General features: G+C 35.2%; 1 protein-coding gene across 1 annotated transcript in view; it reads left to right on the top strand.

Annotated features, from left to right (window-relative positions):
- Positions 1 to 16,054, top strand: part of dpa (disc proliferation abnormal) — a 40,136-nt gene extending 24,082 nt beyond the window's left edge. Inside the window, exons 12-19 of the mRNA XM_089254819.1 lie at positions 3,872 to 3,992; positions 6,889 to 7,065; positions 7,157 to 7,250; positions 8,324 to 8,478; positions 11,274 to 11,391; positions 11,680 to 11,921; positions 13,923 to 14,136; positions 15,856 to 16,054. Of these exons, the coding sequence (XP_089110945.1) occupies positions 3,872 to 3,992; positions 6,889 to 7,065; positions 7,157 to 7,250; positions 8,324 to 8,478; positions 11,274 to 11,391; positions 11,680 to 11,921; positions 13,923 to 14,136; positions 15,856 to 15,954 (1,220 nt within the window). The 3' untranslated portion in view covers positions 15,955 to 16,054. The remainder of the gene's footprint in view (positions 1 to 3,871; positions 3,993 to 6,888; positions 7,066 to 7,156; positions 7,251 to 8,323; positions 8,479 to 11,273; positions 11,392 to 11,679; positions 11,922 to 13,922; positions 14,137 to 15,855) is intronic.
- The last annotated feature ends 4,324 nt before the right edge of the window (positions 16,055 to 20,378 follow it).

Below are 20,378 nucleotides of genomic sequence, written 5' to 3' on the forward strand. Positions count from 1 at the left end.
CTCACATTGCGTTCGTCTAATCTTGTTCTGTTCAACTGAAGCCCTCTAGTAGGACGGTTCACCGTCTTACTACCGTATCTATTGGCCTTAGGCTGAATTGTTAAAATGCAATAATCTACATTATTTGAATCCGTTTTCCGGCAGGTCCGGAATCAAAATATAAAACAATCTTCACAGTCAAAGTTCTTCATTGCTGATCGAGGTGGTCCGGCCCTCAACCGAGAGGCCCCCGGAGCTGATCAAGGTGGTTCGGCCCTCAACCGAGAGGCCCCCTGGAGCTGATCAAGGTGGTTCGGCCCTCAACCAAGAGGCCCCCCGGAGCTGAGCAAGGTGGTCCGGCCCTCAACCGAGAGGCCCCCAGGAACTGATCAAGGTGTTCCGGTTCTCAACTGAGAAAACTCCTCTGGTATTTACGGAAAGGCTAACAACATCGGATGTCCGATCGCTGCACAGGTTGACTGTTGTTGATCATCAATTGGTGAGCCAGTATCTTTACTGCTAACGTCGAATAGAGGGCTCCAAGATATACTAATCCATTGTTAAAATTAACTAACCCATATAATTGAATAAATAATAATATTTCATGCGAAAGTTTGTTTCTAATCATTTTCCACTTGTCGTTTGCCACTTTATTGCTGGATATTTCGAACCGGGCAAGTAACTCCCATAAGGGACGTTGCAATACGAAGGTTTTTAACAACTGGCTGTTGCGAAGATATATTTTGGAAAGAGAAAATTCAACTGCCCCTGCTGGGAATCGAACCCACGTCCTTTCACTTTCCGGTCGAATTTTCTCTTTCCAAAATATATCTTCGCAACAGCCAGTTGTTAAAAACCTTCGTGTGGTAGCGGAAAGTGACGTCATCCTTCCATAAGTCGCCATCTGGTGGCAGCGTCAGCAGTTGTGAGCTTGGCCTGAGTCTGGTCTGGCCGTCCATGTACGGTCCTTTTCAGTGTACACGAGCTCCAAGGAAAGATTGAGAGATTCGTTGCCTCTGTAGTCTAGTGGGTTCGATTCCCCGCAGGGGCAGTTGAATTTTCTCTTTCCAAAATATATCTTCGCAACAGCCAGTTGTTAAAACCTTCGGATTCAACGTTTAGTTTAACCAAATAAGATGAAAATTGGTCATCAGGCTGATGAAAACTCAGTTAATGTGCATGCGAGCCGTACATAGAGGTGGATTTAACGGTGGGCACAGCGACCGCGCCTTTGGCCCCTACTTTATACTTTTTTCCTAATTTAAGGGGCGTAATATTAATTTTTTTTTATGCCCGGGGCCGTCAACAACTGACCTTTATCCGCCTCTGGTCGTAACTTAATTTAGAGCATCTTCACGATGCTGATTGTTGACTTAATATCGACATATTGCGCTCCATTCTCGGTGTTGTGTAAAAAAAGCCTTTTTAGACCTCGGAAGTTATTACAACGTTTTTGTCTCGAGTCGCTGTTATGACCGCAATAGGAGAGGGCGGGGTCTGGTTCCACGGGTGTTGAACGAGGAAGGGTGCCGAGTTTACTCTTTTTCCGTTAAAAAAATGGATACCGGCCCCGGGCGATAGTAAATTTTCGTTCGTACTTGCGGTGCGGGTTGCTACATACCGTGATCAAATCCAAAACACGGGGGGGGGGGGGCAATGCCTCGAATGGAATTTTTGATGGAATGGTATATTTAAGAAAAGGAAATAAATTCCTTTGCAAAATTATCGAATTTCACAGTCAAGGGGCAGTAAAATTACGTTTCCCCTCCAGAAAAAATATCGTATTACGGCCATGGTAAATCGGGTGCCCCGGGTGGGGGTGAATTCACTGTTTTTGTTCGTTGAAAATTACGGGAGGAGTCAGAGCTAACGTGGCGACTTTTTTTCGCATTAAAATAGGTAGCCCTGACAGCGGCATCCATAAACTGTATCAACCGCATTTATAAACCCCGTATGTCGTTGATTCGAATTTTGTGTTCATTTTATCCTAATTTTCCGTATTTCCCGATATATTTCTATCGATTTTCGCATATTTGGTTGATTCATGTTATAAATTATATATTTTTTTGTAATTTTATGTGGCCTTTGTCAGCCATCTTGAATTGACCGCCGCAAAACGGCGATTGGTTGGCGCGGAAAAAAGTCGCCACGTTGGTGCTTACAAGGTTCATGGGAAATTTACCGGGGAAGACCGCGGAGTCTTTTTCTGTTAAAAATTACGGGGGGGGGGGGGCAAAATTATATTGTTTCTGGGTAAAGTAGTAAATGTTTTTTTTGCTAGGGGTGTATGTTGTGTGTAAAAAAAAAGAAAAATATGTATTTACAAATTTTTCTCTCAAAAACCAATTTCAAAACTGATTTATTTTCTCCCTCGCCCAAGGGAGGGTATTATTTTGGAGCCCCCTCTGCCTGTAAAAGAGTAGACCCACCCACCCTTCCCAGTCCAGCCATAGGTGCAGATAGACTTGAAGGTCTTAGAGGTGCGGCAGATGACAATTGATATACATCATGTATACATCAGTAGGCTCTGCCATTGACGTTGGGGGGAGGATGGATTGCCCTCCCTCAACGTATAAGGGGCCGTTCAAGTATTACGTAAGCAAATTTTTAGCCATTTTTGACCCCCCCCCCCTTGGCAGCAAAATTTCTTCATCAGCTCTGCCCCTCTGAATCCTAACTCATATTTTCATAAAGGGTGGTTGATGACGTAAGCATTATCGTCGAAACCAACCCCCCCCCCCATCGATGATGAGGTAATACTTGAACGGCCCCTAACAATTAAAATAATTTAGTTAATTTAATAATTTAAATAATTTATTTAATTCAGTAGTTTAAGTAATATTTTAATTTAATAATTTAAAATATTGTTTAAAATGTAATTTTAGTTTTTTTTAAAATCAATCATTATAGTAAATTTCTTAAAATTTGTTGGAAGATATTATACAAACCTAATTATGTAAATCAATTTGTACTAGTTAAAAAAAGTACATTTTGTATACTGTCATTCATAGCATAACATGAATGAAAAATCCACTAGAATGTAGATGGGACAAATTCTCTCATCAAATTTTGTGTTATTTCATTTTTTTTTTCTTCTTTGAATGTGAAAATGTTTTCTCGTTTTGAAGTTTTTCCGGCTTAAATTGATTTTAAGATGGGTTGTGGATAGCAATATGGGGGCCATTCAAGTATTACATAAGCAAATTTTTAGCCATTTTTGACCCCCCCCCCTCCCGTCAGCAAAACGCTGACCCCTCTCCCCCCCCCCCTGTCAGCAAAATTTCGTCATCAGCTCTGCCCCCCCCCCCTGAATCCTAACTCATATTTTCATAAAGGGTGGTTGATGACGTAAGCGTTATTCAACCTCCCCCCTTGTCATCAAAAGTCAGCAAATCGGAAACCCCCTCCCCCCCATCTATGATGACGTAATACTTTAACGGCTCCTATGGGGAGGGGAAAGGCATTGCTACTGTTACTTAGAAAGGATGTAATGTTACTCTCTCACACATAGTTGTTGATAAATTTGATAAGTTATTCAAAACTTTTCTGGTTAGCAGAATGCATTCGAGTTTGATTTATTTCACACTATTATGTAAAAAAAGCAATTTCGATGAGCTCCATTGAAATACAAAGTTTAGTGAAAACTAAATTCAATTTCAATTCATTCAATTTGGTAATAATCAAAATTCATTGTCCATTTGGTCTCTTTCTAAAATTATTTTGGTCACTATTGGGTCACTTTTTAAACATTTTGGTCACTATTTGCTCACTTTTTTAAACAATTTGGTCACTATTTTCACTATTTTTGAGGCCATGATCCGTGCTGACCCCTGCAATTAAGTTTTGAAGTATTTTTATGCATTATTCATTGATCCGTCATGTCTCATTTCAGCTCCAAGTATATATGAAAATGAAGATATTAAGAAAGGGATTCTCTTGCAGTTGTTTGGTGGAACAAAGAAAATATTTGACGGGAAGAAGGATTCTTCAAATATGGGCAGAAATCATTTCCGGTAGGATTTCGAGTCTCTTGAGTTTTTTTCGTAAAGCTTTTTTCCTCTCTCTTACTGAGCAGTTTGTTCCTACAACTAAAATCTAAGCCATTAAATTAAACATTATTTGAGCTGATTTCACATCTTTTACTCTTAAGAGAAAGTGGAAGCTTTATTTGCCTTTCATCTTATTGTAATCTCATAGCTGCAAACTTTGGAGAATGAAAATTAGGGAGGTTATTTTTGAAAAATAATATAGAGATTTTTCATGAATAGAAGTAAAATTGTAGGGATTTTTTCCCTTTATTGCTCAAGCCATCACTGATTAGCACTAAGTCGCCAATCATCATCAACTAGTTATATTAAATTACCTGTCATTACTACTCTCCAATCAAATCTCATTGACAAGAAAATTGTCATTGGGCCCGTAGTGGGACGTATGACTCAAAGGGATGTATGGTCAAAGTAGATACAAATCATTTTGCCGATTTCAGATGTTGAAAGGCCAAATTGATGCTGGCTGTTTGACAAATTTTATTTTTTCTCCCCGAGAGTGAAATATTTTTTGTGATTAGATACAAAGGCAATAATTTGCAGTACACGTGATGTCATTTTGGCAGTGAAAAACGAATACAACAGGGGTGCAAGAGCTGCGCCAAACTGCGCCGAAACTGTTCTCTTGCTACATGGTGCGCCAAGACGCCAAATCCCTGCGCATTCGCGCCAATTCTTGTTTCTGGTTCGCGTAGGTACCGCTAATCCACTGTAGTGCGTCAAATACCGGGAATTTAGGAAAAAGAAGCATGAAAATTTTGTTCATGGGACGCGTTCTTTCCGAGACACGGAAAAAAAATACGGAGGGAGAAACTTTAATTTTTTTTTCACTTCCCACCATCTACCACAATCGCGTTATGTCGTGACCTTGGAAAGTAGTTCTACTACCTTGAAGTATAAAGTCCTATACTGTTATTGGTTAACCGGCGGGCTATCAAAGTCCCTGAATGAATATGCCGAATTTTCCGATTTCGAAGACCGTTTTTTCTCCTCCAGGTTATATACTGAAAATTACGGTAATTTCGCGGCTGCCAACATGCGTTCTAAGACCGCATACATCGAAAAGAGGATTAGTTTACTCGTTAATTTACCGACATTTTTCGAAGATCATTGGAAAAAAATAGGATCTGTTAAAACTCCAGCTAAAATATTCATAGTTTTGTCATCTAGTCACTATGCGGTCGTGTGATTATCGTCGGCAGTTGCCGATCGTGGCAATTTCACATTGCGAAAATCCGGATTTGGTGAACACAGGGGCAGCTCAAGGAAAACGATTTCTACCCATGTGGAATCTGTTTTTGGCGCTACTGAAGGCGTTTTTTTTTTGGTAAACAAAGCTTTTTTCACCCTTTCAATTCCATTCAGCACCCCTCCTAGAGCGGCGCCCAATATGGCAGCACAGTCCGCCACTGCATTGGTGGGGGAGGGGCATGCTCTTAACAATAGTCAAAGGAAGGAATTAGTACTAGGAGCATGTGCTCATTTTACATAACTTCTGTGAGATACCTTTTTTATATTAATGTCCTACCTTTCCCAAACATGTTGTTGGAGAGAATGAAACGTTTGCACTCCCTCTCGTGCATTGCTGGGATGGTACATTACTCCCTCACGTATTGCTGGGATGTTGCTCAACATTGTATCACCAACAGAACTATTAATTATGTGTGATGAATGGGTTGCACTACAATGCAAATAATTACAAGAAGTGAAATCAGTTCAGAGAATAGATTGATATTGGGCAGACATATTCAAACTTTATAACCTTGAAAGCAGCCCAAAGTTCAAAATTTTGCCAGTTTTGGTGAAGGCTTTTTTTATCTTCAGCATACGATAATGCAGACAGTGAAAGAGAGTTCATTGTTAACAAATAAATGAAAGTCTGTTTGAACATTGAAAAATCTGTCCATCCAATGCTTTAATGGAATAAGACATATAAAATCTTATGTTCAAGTGCATGAAAAATTTGAAAAAAAATTGTCATTGAGATGCTGAACTTCTGAAAGCGACTCGTGATTCGTAATCTATTAACATGCTATTTTAGGTTGAGAAATTGTTTAAGTAAATAAGGTATTTATATTTTTCTCGTTTTTTGCATTTTGCTTTTAAATTTAATAATTTCTTTAAATTTTGTGAGAAGCTAATTTTTTTTTCACGAAAACCCTTATTATATTCTGCACGCACTTTTTTTGCTATATCAGGATGAATAAGATTTTGGTGTTCAAGCAGCATAAATTCTTGTTGCCTAGGTTTTTAGTATGCATGTTGCTTAATTTGAAAAGAGTCTCATAATTTTTATTCGTCATTTCAGTAATGCATGTTTTAGTAATGACAGATAAGATTATTCAGAAAAAATTTAAATGGGTTTCAATTTGTGAAGGAAATTTATTTAGAATTATTTGTTTCAACCATTTTTGGCAAAACTTTTTAGGCATTTCACAGAAAAATTACTCCTTATATTGCAGATATAGTTTGTTTTTAGTTCTGTTCCATTTTCAAAATTTCTGCTCCAAAAATGAAATTTGCTGCTCCGAAATAGATGAGGGGCACTTGCACCCCTGATACAACTATCTTTTTTAAGGTGAATTCTTTGGGAATAATTTTTTCCCCTAAAGTAGGGATTTTTTTATAACTACATTCAAAATTTGGGATATGTAAGAATTTTTTGGGAGTTTGTGAAATTATAAGAGAGAAATTTGGGAGTACAAAAAAAGCGTAGAAATTCAGGAGCCTCCCTGGATTTTCTGGGAGACTTGGCAGCTATGTAATCTATACTTAATTTGTAAACATGAATAATACGGTATTATAAAGTGAAAGATGAATTTTTTACATAAAAATGTGGTTAAATTGTTTCTTCTTCTTACAGTGCTGAGATAAATATCCTTCTTTGTGGAGATCCTGGTACAAGCAAATCACAATTGCTTCAGTATGTATACAACTTAGTTCCTAGAGGACAATATACATCTGGAAAAGGTTCAAGTGCTGTCGGTCTGACTGCTTATGTGACTAGAGATCCAGAAACCAAGCAACATGTTCTTCAAACGTAATGAAGATTCAAATGCATATCATTATGAGATGTCTTTTATTAATTTTATGTTATGTTTTCCTTACATTTTTTTCTCTGATTTTTATAGAGGAGCTCTAGTGTTGAGTGACAATGGTATTTGTTGTATCGATGAATTTGATAAGATGAGCGATGTTACTAGATCGGTTTTACATGAAGTGATGGTAGGTATCGTTTTGTGTGCTGCCTTTTTCCCTTCTTGAAATCACATGGAGGTCATAAATGTTTGTCTGTATGCTTAAAAGTATTATTAGCTAGAACATGATTAATTTCATACCTCACTTTTTCAAAAAGTTTTTTTTCATAGAATTTTTTTTTAATTTTAATATTTATTCCCATGGGAGTTGCATCCAATTACATGTTTACAGTCAATGCTGGTTTTTATGAATCTGTACAGTAAAATCGAAGGTTCATAGATAAAAAAGACATTAAAAGGAATAGTATACTGTTTGAGATCAGATTAGGTCATAAAAATGTGCAGTTTATAAAATGGAGTGTCAACTGTTTTTATTATTTAATTATTTATTAAAATTTATTAATTTATTTATTATCATTTAATTATTTAATTATTTTGCCAATTTTCAATTTTTTTCTCCCATGTGGCAGTGAACATATTAAATAAGAATTTTGTATGTAAAACTTCCATTGAAGTTGGGTGAACATGTAGTTTTTACTTGCACAAAACAGCACTATATTAATAATTATTATTAGTCATATAATCCATAATTACTTGTTAGTAGGTCTATAGGAGTTATGTTGATTTTAACATAAAATATTCATTCAAGTTACGTTTATACTTTTCTTCAACCCTCTCATTAGCATTGACAAGATATCTCGCACCCTGAAAGCCTTTTATTTTAGCAATGATAAGCTCAGGTACTTTGTAGAGCTGATTTTTCAGTGAAACACATTTTCCTATTCCCTTTACTTTTCACATGTTGAAAATTGGAAGAAAGCCTAATTCATTAAAAAAAAGACATTTTACAAGTGGTTTAGTGATTTCTGCTATTGTGGTTGAAGGGTTAATCTACTACCAGGTGTATCAAAAATCAGTTTTGCATTTTATATTGCACATCTTATATTCTGCCCATCAGAGGCTGAGTTTCACAAGAAGCGTTTTTATGACTGTTTTATGACTGTTTTATTGACTATTTTTCAAGAGATAAATTTCATTAATTACTGCCATCATATATGTTAATTATATTTTCTGTATCTCAGTTTTTGCTTTTCAATTCAGGAGCAACAAACATTGTCTATTGCCAAAGCAGGAATAATTTGTCAGCTGAATGCTCGCACATCTATTTTAGCTGCTGCAAATCCTGTGGAATCCCAGTGGAACAAAAACAAAACCATTATTGAAAATATTCAATTACCGCATACCTTGTTATCCAGGTGAAAATTTCTGATTTTTTATTTATAGTTTTTCAGATATTTTGAAGAAATTTTATTTGGTTCTCTGAAATAAGTTACACCAAGAGTTTTCATACTTTTTGTTGCAGCAGTGTTACCCAAAATTAGTAAAAGTTTCCCCACTTTTTCTGAGCTTCCAAAATTTTCACTGAAAAAAAAAAGCTGAAAAATGATCACCGTATTTTAAGAAAATTTGGAAGTTCTAATACCTCCTCCAAAAAACTTTACATCCCAGTTGCGAAATCCCTGGGTCATACACATTTTTTCATTTCTTCTATTAAAAGTTTTTTTCCTTGTTGGTTCCCGAAAGGGGTTATGTTTTTATTCCATCTGCTTAAAGTACATGGAATAAAATTCATAATTTACAACAAGAGTGACTTGTGAATTCTTCTTATTAAGTAAAAGAAATTCTATTCTATTTTTCAATCAAAGTTCCAATTATTATTTAGTTAATTCCTTTTTCTTTAGAATAAGTGTTACAGACTACTAAATGCCTGTATTTGATATTGTCCCAGTTATGCCAGATACATGAATGTGCAAATTTTCACTTTTTAGGGTTCATCTGCTTGGATAACTTATTTTGCCAAGTTTTCCCAGAAACATGAATGTGTATTCCCAATTGAAAACCATGTTAAAAAACATTTTAGGAAAATAACATCCATAGAAGTATAAGTAACATGGGTAGAGTAAAGATCCAAATATTTCACAATTTTTCAAAATTTGCACATTCATGTTTCTGGCATAGGGGGGGGGGGGAGGATATGGTGGGCTTTCTTATCAATTAAACTACATAATAACTTTATTTATTCCATTTTTCGTCACATTCACCCATCTTTCCCTAGGTTCCACCACCCATGGACAACATATATTGTACATTAGATGAACTTCTATCATCTAATGTAATCTGTGTACCCGATTCCCATTATAATAAATTCACAATTCAAAAACATTAACATTTTATTTCTTTTTTTTTTAAATGACGAAGTCGACATTTTTATGAAAGCAACAAGACAGTTAAATTAAAAAAAAATTCCTTTCCTGTAAAAACAAGGTGTGTGGTCTTTGTATTAAAATTTGGAGAGTGCACTGTTTGGAAAAATGCTGGTTATCTCTAGTTTGAAAATTTTTATTTCCTTGATTAAATGATTGTTAAATATTAGTGAAATTAACCTGCCATAATCTGTGAGGGGTTCAATTTTTCACTAAGCAGAAAATATTGTGCAGTCATCACAGCATGTATTGTTACGAAGTTTGATTTTAAAACTTTTGTCTACGATGCATGTCTGTGCTAAGATTTTTTTTTCTTGCTACTTATCTTTAGAGCAGTGTTTCCCAACCTTTTGAAGTTTGCGGCACCCTCGGGAAAAACACTGAAAACTTGTGGCACCCTTCCTTGAATACAGAATGCAGTTTACCACAACAAAACAATATTATTTCTATGGCGGAGCTCCGTAGGCCTATTTTTTATTTATTCATCAAAGTTACTGATTTATCTTTTATTATTCAAAAATATTAATAGTAATTTTTTTTTATTTACTTTTTTTTTTTCTCGAGTGGCAGCGGAGCCCCTGGGAGTTCACATGGAGCCCTTAGGGTTCTGGGGAACTCCGGTTGAGAACCGCTGCCATAGAGGAATGTGTACAAGCTTCATGTACTGTCGGGTGGTAGTAGTCTATTTCTCGTTTTGTATTTTATTGTCGCCATAGCAGAGAAAGCTTGCTCGCATAGATATGATGTTGAAAAGGACAAAAGTGCATTAGTTGCTTTTTGTTAAGATGCCCCTCTCTCAGGTCAAGCCAAAAAAGCAGTCACAGACGCCTTACTCTTAGTGAACTTACCTTTGAGCGTGGAATCAGCGCAAACATCAATAAATTCATCTCGTTCGCAAGCAGTGAAATTTATTTCCTCCGCATTGTCTGCGAAATCAACTGGTGAAACAACGCAGTTAAAATTCTCAGTGAAAAAAGATGGAAAGTACATATCTATTGCATCTTGCAATCTTGATAAGTGTTGACAAATGAGGTCTTTCAGCTTATCCAAAGGTGATGTCACTCTCTGCTATTACTATGAAGGTTTCGACAGCTGGCTGATGCGAAGATAAATCCAAGAAAGAAAATTCATCTGGCCGCGTGAGCATCCAAGACCATTAAACTACAAAGCCAATCAATCCTCTTTCCTTAAGCTCGTGTGCGCTGAACCAACACTATGTATAGCAGAAGGCCGCGCGAAGCTTTGACGTCACTGAAGAAGTCCATTTCACTTGCAGCTATTGGATATAGCAGGCCGAAGCATGCGATACCTTTTTTGCGGTATATATCCAATGACTATGGATGGAATAGACTTCTTCATTGTCGTCACAAGCTTCACACAGAGGCTTTCTGTTATAGATGGTGGTTGAACGAGGCCGTACATGGGCAACTAGACCTAACTCAGGCCAAAGCTCACATTGCTGACACTGCCACCAGACAGACATGACCGCTGACTGCCCAGAGAGACCATCTTGGGATGGTTTGCGCTCTTTCCGAAAGGGGTGGACGGTCTCAAAGAGCGACACTGATGGCGGCTTATCCAATGAGTTTGTCATGCATGAGAGTAATTAATTCGACTTAGATTTTTTTAAGACCTTAAGTGAACTGTCGTGTTTTTTATCTATCTCCATAATATCTTGTGGCATCTTAGGGTGCCGGGGCACACCAGTTGGGAAACAATGCTTTAGAGTATAACTTTTCATTTCACAGTCCACAAACTATTTATGGTTTATTATTATTAATCCATAGGTTTGATTTGATATTTCTGCTTTTGGATCCACAAGATGAAGTTTTTGATAGAAGACTTGCTCGCCATCTAGTTTCGCTTTACCACAAAAAACCTGAAGAAGAACAGGAGGAAGTTATGGTACAGTTTTTTGCAGATGTTACTTCGATTTTATTTTAACAAGTTGTGATCTTATCAATATTTTATTTTGTTATTATTTATTAATCAAGTACTTTATTTTCCATGTTTTTCATATCCTGTAAACTCAACTGCAGAAAAATATTTTGCATACTTAGTCATTTTCTATTCACTTTCCCCCCAAACAAGTTTCAAAACCTGCATGCTTTCAGGGTGTTAATAATCTGTCAATCAAACCTGTTTGCTTCAAATGAATAACTGGATTGTCATTATTGATGTTGTTGTACACAGGACATGAACCTCCTGAAGGACTATATAGCTTATGGCAGGACATATATTCATCCAACCATCTCTGTTGAAGCTGGTCAAGCACTCATACAAGCTTACGTTGACATGAGAAAGTTTGGTAGTGGAAGAGGTCAGGTAACTGCCTATCCACGTCAACTGGAATCACTCATAAGATTGTCAGAAGCTCATGCCAAAGTTCGTTTCTCCTCAGTAGTTGAACTAGTTGATGTTGAAGAAGCTAGACGGTAGGAATTCTCATTTATTTCAGAAAATCAAATGAATACAAAATCTTCTCACTTTGAAAGTGTGAGAGTGATATTATTGTGTCAAACACTTTCACAGCTCCAGTTCTGTGGGCTGTTGAGCTGCATCCCAAAATTTAAAATAAGGCTGGGCATCTTATTCAGAGCTGTCCTAAGCATTGGGGTGTGCCAGGGCTGTCATTTCAACTTTTCCGGGGGGGGGGGGCAAAGAATATGTACTCAATGTATGTATATATATTTGTATATATGTTACTGCTAAAGTGCAGAAATCGGTTATTCTACAGATTATCTAGGTATGAAATCAGTTAATCTGCAGATTATCTAGGTATGAAATCAGTTAATCTGCAGATTATCTAGGTATGAAATCAGTTAATCTGCAGATTATCTAGGTATGAAATCAGTTAATCTGCAGATTATCTAGGTATGAAATCAGTTAATCTGCAGATTAGCTAGGTAATGTGCACATTAATGGCTAGGAGCAAATCTGCAGTTAATTAATTTGCCAGTGCTAGCTTGTACATTGATGCTTAAGAAACTCCTGTAACTTATCCTTAGTCAAACTTAGTTATTCTTACTTTGATTAATTAATCAGTTAATCTGCAGTCAAATTTGTCAAACCTGAATGAATGCTTTTTGATAATGTTTTAAACACAATAGGTATATAACATGATGAAAAACTTACTTTTTTTTGCATATTACAATGATTTATTTTTAATCATTAATTTATTAATAATTAGAACAAAATATTAATTATAATTTGAAATTTTCAACATAAGAGTCTAGAACATATAAAATATAATTTTATGGTTTATTTATCTAAGCTACTCATTACCTGTGTTCAATTTGCTAAGCGGAATAGAGTTGCTTATTCAAAATATGTATGATAGGGCATCAGGGTTAGGTTTTTGACTTCAGAAACTATTTCAGTATTAAAACAGTCAAAAACTTATTGTCAATGTTGTCAAATAGTTTTTGTATAGATATGTTAAATAAAAAATACTTTTATGTAGATTAATGGGTTTTATATTGGGAATTATAATTACTGAAAAAAAATATATATATTTTGATATTTTAAATTTTCTGATCTGCCCAAAATTTTATTCCATATGAAAAATTCTCACTCAGCATCTCTTAATGCACTAATTAAACTCATGTATTTTCACCTAAAAATTTCATAGCTCAGGTTGTATAAGTTCAGTTCATATCGTAGTGCAAAGTAAGAATAACTAAGTTTGACTAAGGATAAGTTACAGGAGTTTCTTAAGCATCAATGTACAAGCTAGCACTGACAAATTAAATGGCATTTTAGTCCTACAATTTTGTATTTTGATTGCTAGATATTTCAATTTTATGCACAATAAGAGTATGGTTTAAGTATCAGTGATTATCAACATTACATGTATGATGTGATAAATTTTTTTAAAAACTTATCTGTTGTAAAAAGAGTACAGCAGATGATTTATATCAATGCAAATACAGTATATAAGCAGTTGAAGAAATTTTAGGTTAAGAATCATCTTGAATCAGAGAATGTCCGATCATTCCATAGTTTTCCTTTAAGTGTTTATGCTATGCTTTATTCAAATTGTATATTTTATTTAAAAAAAAAAAAATTGTCCAAAATAATTCTGTAGAGAGTAGAAAATTATTTTACAATCATTAAATATTTATTCTTTATAAAACAGTCACTTTAAACATTACATGGAATTAACATGTGTGTTTCCAATGGGAATTTTTATATTGAAAAGCAATATTTGAAGTTTTTGACAAAGGTTTTTGATGGCAGTTTAAACCGTCAAAAACTGCCATGTTTCATGAACTTGCCAGTCCTGATTAGAATTGTACTAATTATATTGATCAATTTGTGGCTTGCTTTTATGGAAATTTAATGACTAAACATTGAATTCCCATGCATTTTTGTACCTAACCATATATTTTCCAATATATATCCTATATTATACATTCCATATGTTTTGTTCATAGGTTGCACCGTGAGGCTATTAAGCAGTCAGCCACAGATCCAAGCTCTGGCAAGATTGACATATCAATATTGACTACTGGCATCAGTAATGCATCCAGACGCCACCGTGAACAGATCAGCCAAGCTCTTCGGAAAATGCTTCAAACCAAAGGGAAAACTGCAAAAACATTTTCATACAGCAAAGTTCTTGAGGATATTAGGGAACAATCTGATATTGTAAGTTCACAGTTTTGTTTAAAAAAATGTTTTTGTTAGTTTTACTTGGAGAACTTGTGGTAGCACAATGTTGTTGCAATATGTCAGCCATCTATAACACATTTTTAAACTTGCAGTATTGAAGCTACACAATGACTAAAATTCAAAAATAATTTTCTTTTCTTCTTCATTATTAAAGTTTGATTGTAATTATTTGAACACTTGGAAATCAGTGGTGATGCATCCATCCATCTATAAATGCTTCAATGATCATGGATGAGGAAACTAAAATTTAATTATTTAGAATAAATTGATTGTATTGAAAATAGTTGCTATTATATAGTATGGAAATTATTAATTTTTTTCGAAAACATGCATCTGTGCAATTGATTCATGATAAATTTTTTTCATAATCAAGTTTTTTCCCCTTCCATGGAATGAATAATGCACTAAAGGATGTCTGGGTTAAAGGTATCCAAAAGCAATGGCTTGTACTTAGAAAATCACACATATTTAGTTATGCGAATTCTGCACTGTCCATGGGATATTGCTCCAAGTTTCCTAACAAGATCATGCATATGCACTGTTAACAGTTGCCTTTGGACAGACACTTCTTCGATGTAGTCATGAACTCATTGCCAGTCAGCATGTGGACGCCAAAACATTAGGTTCATCACATGCTCTTTGGCTGGCTGAATTAAAATCAATGATGTGTGCTTAACGTCATGTATGAACTGAGTGTAGTGTGTAGCCTTCCACATTCATATCAACAGCATATCTCTGCAGCAATTGATTTAATAACACCTCTAATACTACTGAGCTTTTTTGCAAGAGATAGAGTACCATTTATATATCTGCAGAGCCACAAATGGTGCTCACATTGAAATTTATTTATCTGCTAATAACGTTAACAGTAAAACTCTTCTTAATGGAATCACCTCAGATGTGGTCACCCCTCTTTTACGTCTAAATAATAATTTCCCCCAGTGTGTAATAAAAGTATGCTTTTCCAACCCGATTTATCTGTAACTCCTCTTTTATGGACAAATTTGTTTTTGTCCCACCAGTGTCTTCAAAACTGTATTCTAAAACTATATTGTATTCTAACTGTATTCTAAAACTCCATAAGCCAGGACATCTATGAATGCAGTTCAATTTTTAGCCCAGACAACCAGTACTTTCATAACTACTAGTTGAGGATGACCCCCAAAGCAAAATGTTATGTATTGGTCTGTGATGAAAATTCTGTGTTTTTTACACGAGTTCTTTTTATTGTTTTCTTTCATAGATTGCTCTTGATGCATATTACTGTTTTTGGTATACTGTATTCTGCTTTGGGATTGATGAACACGAATTTTATATTAAAAACAATTGCACCTTGAACAATTTATGAATACAGCTCTCACACTCGTTCTAAGCTCCTGAATTCATCTTGTTCAAAGTCTGTCGAATCATAGTGGTTTATCCATATCTTCCCAAACAAATCACTTTCACCACTGTTGCAGGCGCCACGTTTTCCTCTTTTCTTTACTACTAGTCTCACCTAGTAGCGACAGGGAAATACCATAGCAAATTTTTCTTAAACCTGACAGGGGTGGTCATAATACGTTAGCCCACTGAGTGTACATTTTCAAGAATTTATTAATATTCTATGATATTTTATGATAACTGCCATCGATATTTCTAAACCCTTTGAAAGTTAAAATTATTTATTTATTTATTCCCCTTTTGTAATTGCAGATGATCACCAGGGACATGTTTGAAGATGTGTTGAGAGATTTGCAAGATGATGAATTCCTCATTGTCACTGGGAAAAGTACGATTAAATTATGTTCCTGATTTTTTTCCCCCACCTTAATCTTCTCCAAAGGACTGTTTTTTTATTTGTATCTTTTTTTTTTCCTGAGAAGTCATTGAAATAAACTCTACTACTTTTTTATGCAAGCTGAAGTGCTTATTGAAAAGATTGTCATGCATGATTTTTGGGGCTGGTCCGATTAATTAGGTTGGTTAATCAATCATTTGTTAATCAAAGTTAAAAATTTTAGTTGAGTTAATCAACTCAATCAATCTGATTGAAATTCTATTCAAATTTTTGTTAACAGTTTATAATTATACATGATTTATTTGATTAAACCGACTAAATGTCTTAAATATTATGTTCCTACAGATAAGTGACCATATTAAAAAATATTTGAATCAATATTTTGATCAAATTTATCGACAAGTCGATTCAACGGAAACTAGTGATGATTTATAAAATTACTGATTTTAAAAAAAACAAGATCCGAATTAAGGAATTTCAGAATATGACAAGCATGTTCAGCATATCTTCCACCTTGTGGCAGGGACATGAATGTGGAAATTTTCACTTTTGGGTTTATCATCTGGTTGGATCACTTATTTTGCTAAGTTTTGCCAGAAACGTGCAAATTTGTACCCCCTATTGAAACACATTTTACAAAATATTTTAGGAGAACAACTTCCATAGAGTAACATGGGTAGAGTACACATCTGAAAGTTGCTTTCTGAGTTCTAGAAATTTGCACATTCATGTTGCTGGAAAACAGGGACGATATTAAATAGCTTCAAGCGGGCACAGCCTTTATTTCTTGATCTTTTTCTATATTTATTTACATCCATTCAGTGGATAGATGCGTGAAATGAATAAAATGTGTTTTTATAGCATCAATTAATACTGTATTACAGAGTTACCAACACTTCCTTTGCTATGAATGAATGAATAGCATTTAAAAATATTTGAATAAAATTCGATTAATCGATTACATTTTTTCTGGTTAATCAAAAAAATTTAATCGGTTAATCAAATTTTAGTTCCAGTTAGAATTTTGATCAATTCCCAGCCGTAATGGTTCTTTATCCTCCCCTTTATTAAACGTATATAAATATTATTTGATCTTGTGTGTATGTTCTCTATACAAATCTATTGTTATGAAGGGTAGAATTTGAAGAGGCTGTGAAAACACATGCAAGGTACATGTGGCATGCAATCGTTAACATAGAAGAACAAGATTCTGGGACTCTGACAGAATTCGAAGAGAGAAGGGGTATGTTTGGAAGGCTGCTCTAGTTTTAGCGGTACTTTTAGTTCATGTAAATGAAGGTGATTATTTGTTCTCGTTCCTGAGTGTCTACCCATATTCAAGTCCTTGGCAAAGAACCTGGGAGAGATCTGCGCGACAGGATGAATCTGGTGACAAAAGGTTATACGAGTGACCTGGCGGCACGACGTGACACAATATACATCAGCATATCCATTAATACCGGAAGTAGTCACTATGCATGCCCTCCCCCCACATCCTGGAGCAGCCCAATTTATGGCATGAAAAAACAAAAAAAAAAAAAACAAACAAGAAAATTTTGTCCGAGGCTTCAGGGCTGGAGCTCTGTCAACCTTCCCCTTGTGGGGGCCATGTCACTATGTCTTGGGGAAGGTTGATAGAAACATTATTTTTTTTATAAGTTTCTCATGGAAAAAATATTTGGCACAACTGCTCTGTGCAGGACCAAGAAAAAATGCCGTTGTAGGAAGGTTTTATTGGGAGGCAGCACAGTTAACATTTCAAAACAAGACTTGAAAATTGATTTAGAGGGATTTATAGTGGTATCGAGTATCGTTCAAGAAGTTTCAATTTCAATGTGTATGGGGAACATATATACACACCAGGCACAGATCAAAGAGAATGTGTCGGGAGGAGCGAGTTGTGTATGTTTATTGAATTGACTTGTATTTCAATGGACATACAAATTTTCCCATATTATTCAGCTCTTGGGAGGCATAAGCTTTCCTCTCCCTCCATGGATCCCTGCCTAAGCGAAGGCAGGCACATTCAGCTGCAAATTAAACAGAGACAGATATCTTTAGCTGCGAATGAAGAAGATGCAAGCATTTTCAAATATGAATGGAGCAAAGGCAGACATTTTCCACTGTGAATGAGTCGAGGCAGATATATTTGCTGCTAAAGAAGCTGAGGTAGATGCCTTCAGCTGCAAGTGTAGTGAAAACAGACAACCTCAACTATAAATGTAGTGGTGGAAGATGTCTTTAGCTTCAAATCAAATGGAGGCAGGCATCTTCGCACAGCTGTGATTGAAGCCAAGGCAATGTTCAGCTTCAAATGGAGCGGAGGCAGGTGGATTCAGGGCAATGTGTTGCAGAAGCGACTTATTGTGTAGGTGCATTGGATCATCCCATATTTTACACAGTATAGGAAAACTTCTTCCATATTATTTGGCTCTTGGGAGGGGTGGTCCCCCCACATCGGATCCACACATACAGAAAATCAATTTTATATACAGATTGAAAAATTTTATAAGGTCTGCTTTATATTCAAGGCTGGTCTGGTTCACATTGGTTGCTCAGATATTAATTGGAGTGCATTTTATGTGAATTTCTGTACTTCATGGATAAAGGGGGCACATATGGGACGAGTGGGGGGATTCGCTACCGTTCAACACAAAATATGTATAAGGGTGGTACAGACATCATCATGCTTCCCCAGATTTTCAGGTCTGTTTCCCCTATGCCCCCTCTTTCTATAGCAAAAGATCTCAAACTGTTTTCTGCTGTGCCTTAAAAAGTTTTTCGAAGACATTCTTTCTTAAACTGCTGTGGGGGGAGAGACTGATAAGCATTGATTAGGGTAAGGGGCGCTGCAGGAAAACATTTGAGAACCCCAGCTCTCTAGGTTTCAAGATGTTTGATCAGTCACCCTTGAATTTTTGCTATTTAAATTTGAGGTCACTAAATTTTGGGCCCTTCACCAAGAAATAGTTTATTTTTTTTGCTGAGTTCTTGAATATTAATTTAACATCTGAACATTGGGAACTTTGATGCCATCTATCGGCAGGCAGGCATTTCATTTTTCTGATGTTTAGGAAAAAAATTGGAAAAATGAAATCGATTATGAAACAGCTGCTACCATCTGATATTTAAGGAAGAGAAAATAAACTTGCATTGAGGATCATCCTCAAAAACTAGATAGTAAACTCTTCATTTAAGGAATATTTCCTCCCCCCGTATGAAACCATCTAAGTTAGAGCCATACAGCTTTCAGGTGAAACTACAATGAGTTAAGACTAATGAGCTTATATTACTGCAGGGAGTATGACGTCAGCGGTCTCCGCCTTGGCAGGGCTGAGAACACGGTGTCCCCCAACATCTTTCTCGGAAGACCATGTGACTCTGTGAAAACAAACATGATCCCCCCATAGAGATCAATGTTAAAATTGCTGATTTTAGCATAGAAATGCGGAAATTTAGTGGAGTTTTCCGCCACATCAATAATTATAAAAAATTTTTGAAATATTGAGTTCGCTTAGAGATACGAAGCCCAAAAAATTAAACATAAAAGAATAAGCCAGACCCCTTTTTGTGGTGGATATCCATGCAATAACAGCTTTTATTTATTTCAGCTTTTTATTTATATCTTCTCAAGCACGAAAATGAAAATTAATGTCTTCGTATTGTCTTATATCAATAATATTATTGTCTTATATTATTGAGATGCAAGTGGATAATAATTATCCACTTGCATCTCAATCCATATAGTTTAGGATGTTTTGAAATTAATTATGGGCCCATATAAATTAAATTCCGCAGCTTTAATCATGCATTTTTTGAAGCAAAAACAGGCAGATTAATTTCTGTTTTTTTAATTTAGATTTGTTAATTTCATGAGTCGCATGTGGCATTCCTTTCATGAGAGTAATTAAAGATAATTCCAGAATTAATGAAAGTGATAATTCCAAAATTAATGAAAGATAATTCCAAAATTAAAGAAAGTGATAATTCCAAAATTAAAGAAAGTGATAATTCCAAAATTAATGAAATAATTCCCAAATTAATGAAAGATAATTCCCAAATTAATGAAAGATAATTCCCAAATTAATGAAAGATAATTCCCAAATTAATGAAAGATAATTCTCAAATTAATGAAAGATAATTCCAAAATTGATGAAAGCGATAGTTCCAGCATTAATGAAAGATAATGAAAGAAAAATTCTAGTTTTAATAAAACAGAAAATTTCAGTTCCAAAATAAATGAAAGGAAAATTCTAGTTTTAATGAAACAAAATTTCAGTTCCAAAATAAATGAAAGTGATAATTTCAGCTTTAATAATGAAAGAAATAATTCCAGAAAGGGATAATATTCCAAAATTAATGAAAGAAAAAAATTATAGAATTAATGAAAGGAATAATTCCAGCATTAATGAAAAAGTGATAATTCCAAAATTAATGA

Source organism: Pholcus phalangioides, unplaced genomic scaffold (genome assembly GCF_987345545.1).
Source record: "Pholcus phalangioides strain wild (caught in Gottingen) unplaced genomic scaffold, Ppha-v1.0 ptg000042l_1, whole genome shotgun sequence".
Classification (NCBI taxonomy): domain Eukaryota; kingdom Metazoa; phylum Arthropoda; class Arachnida; order Araneae; family Pholcidae; genus Pholcus; species Pholcus phalangioides.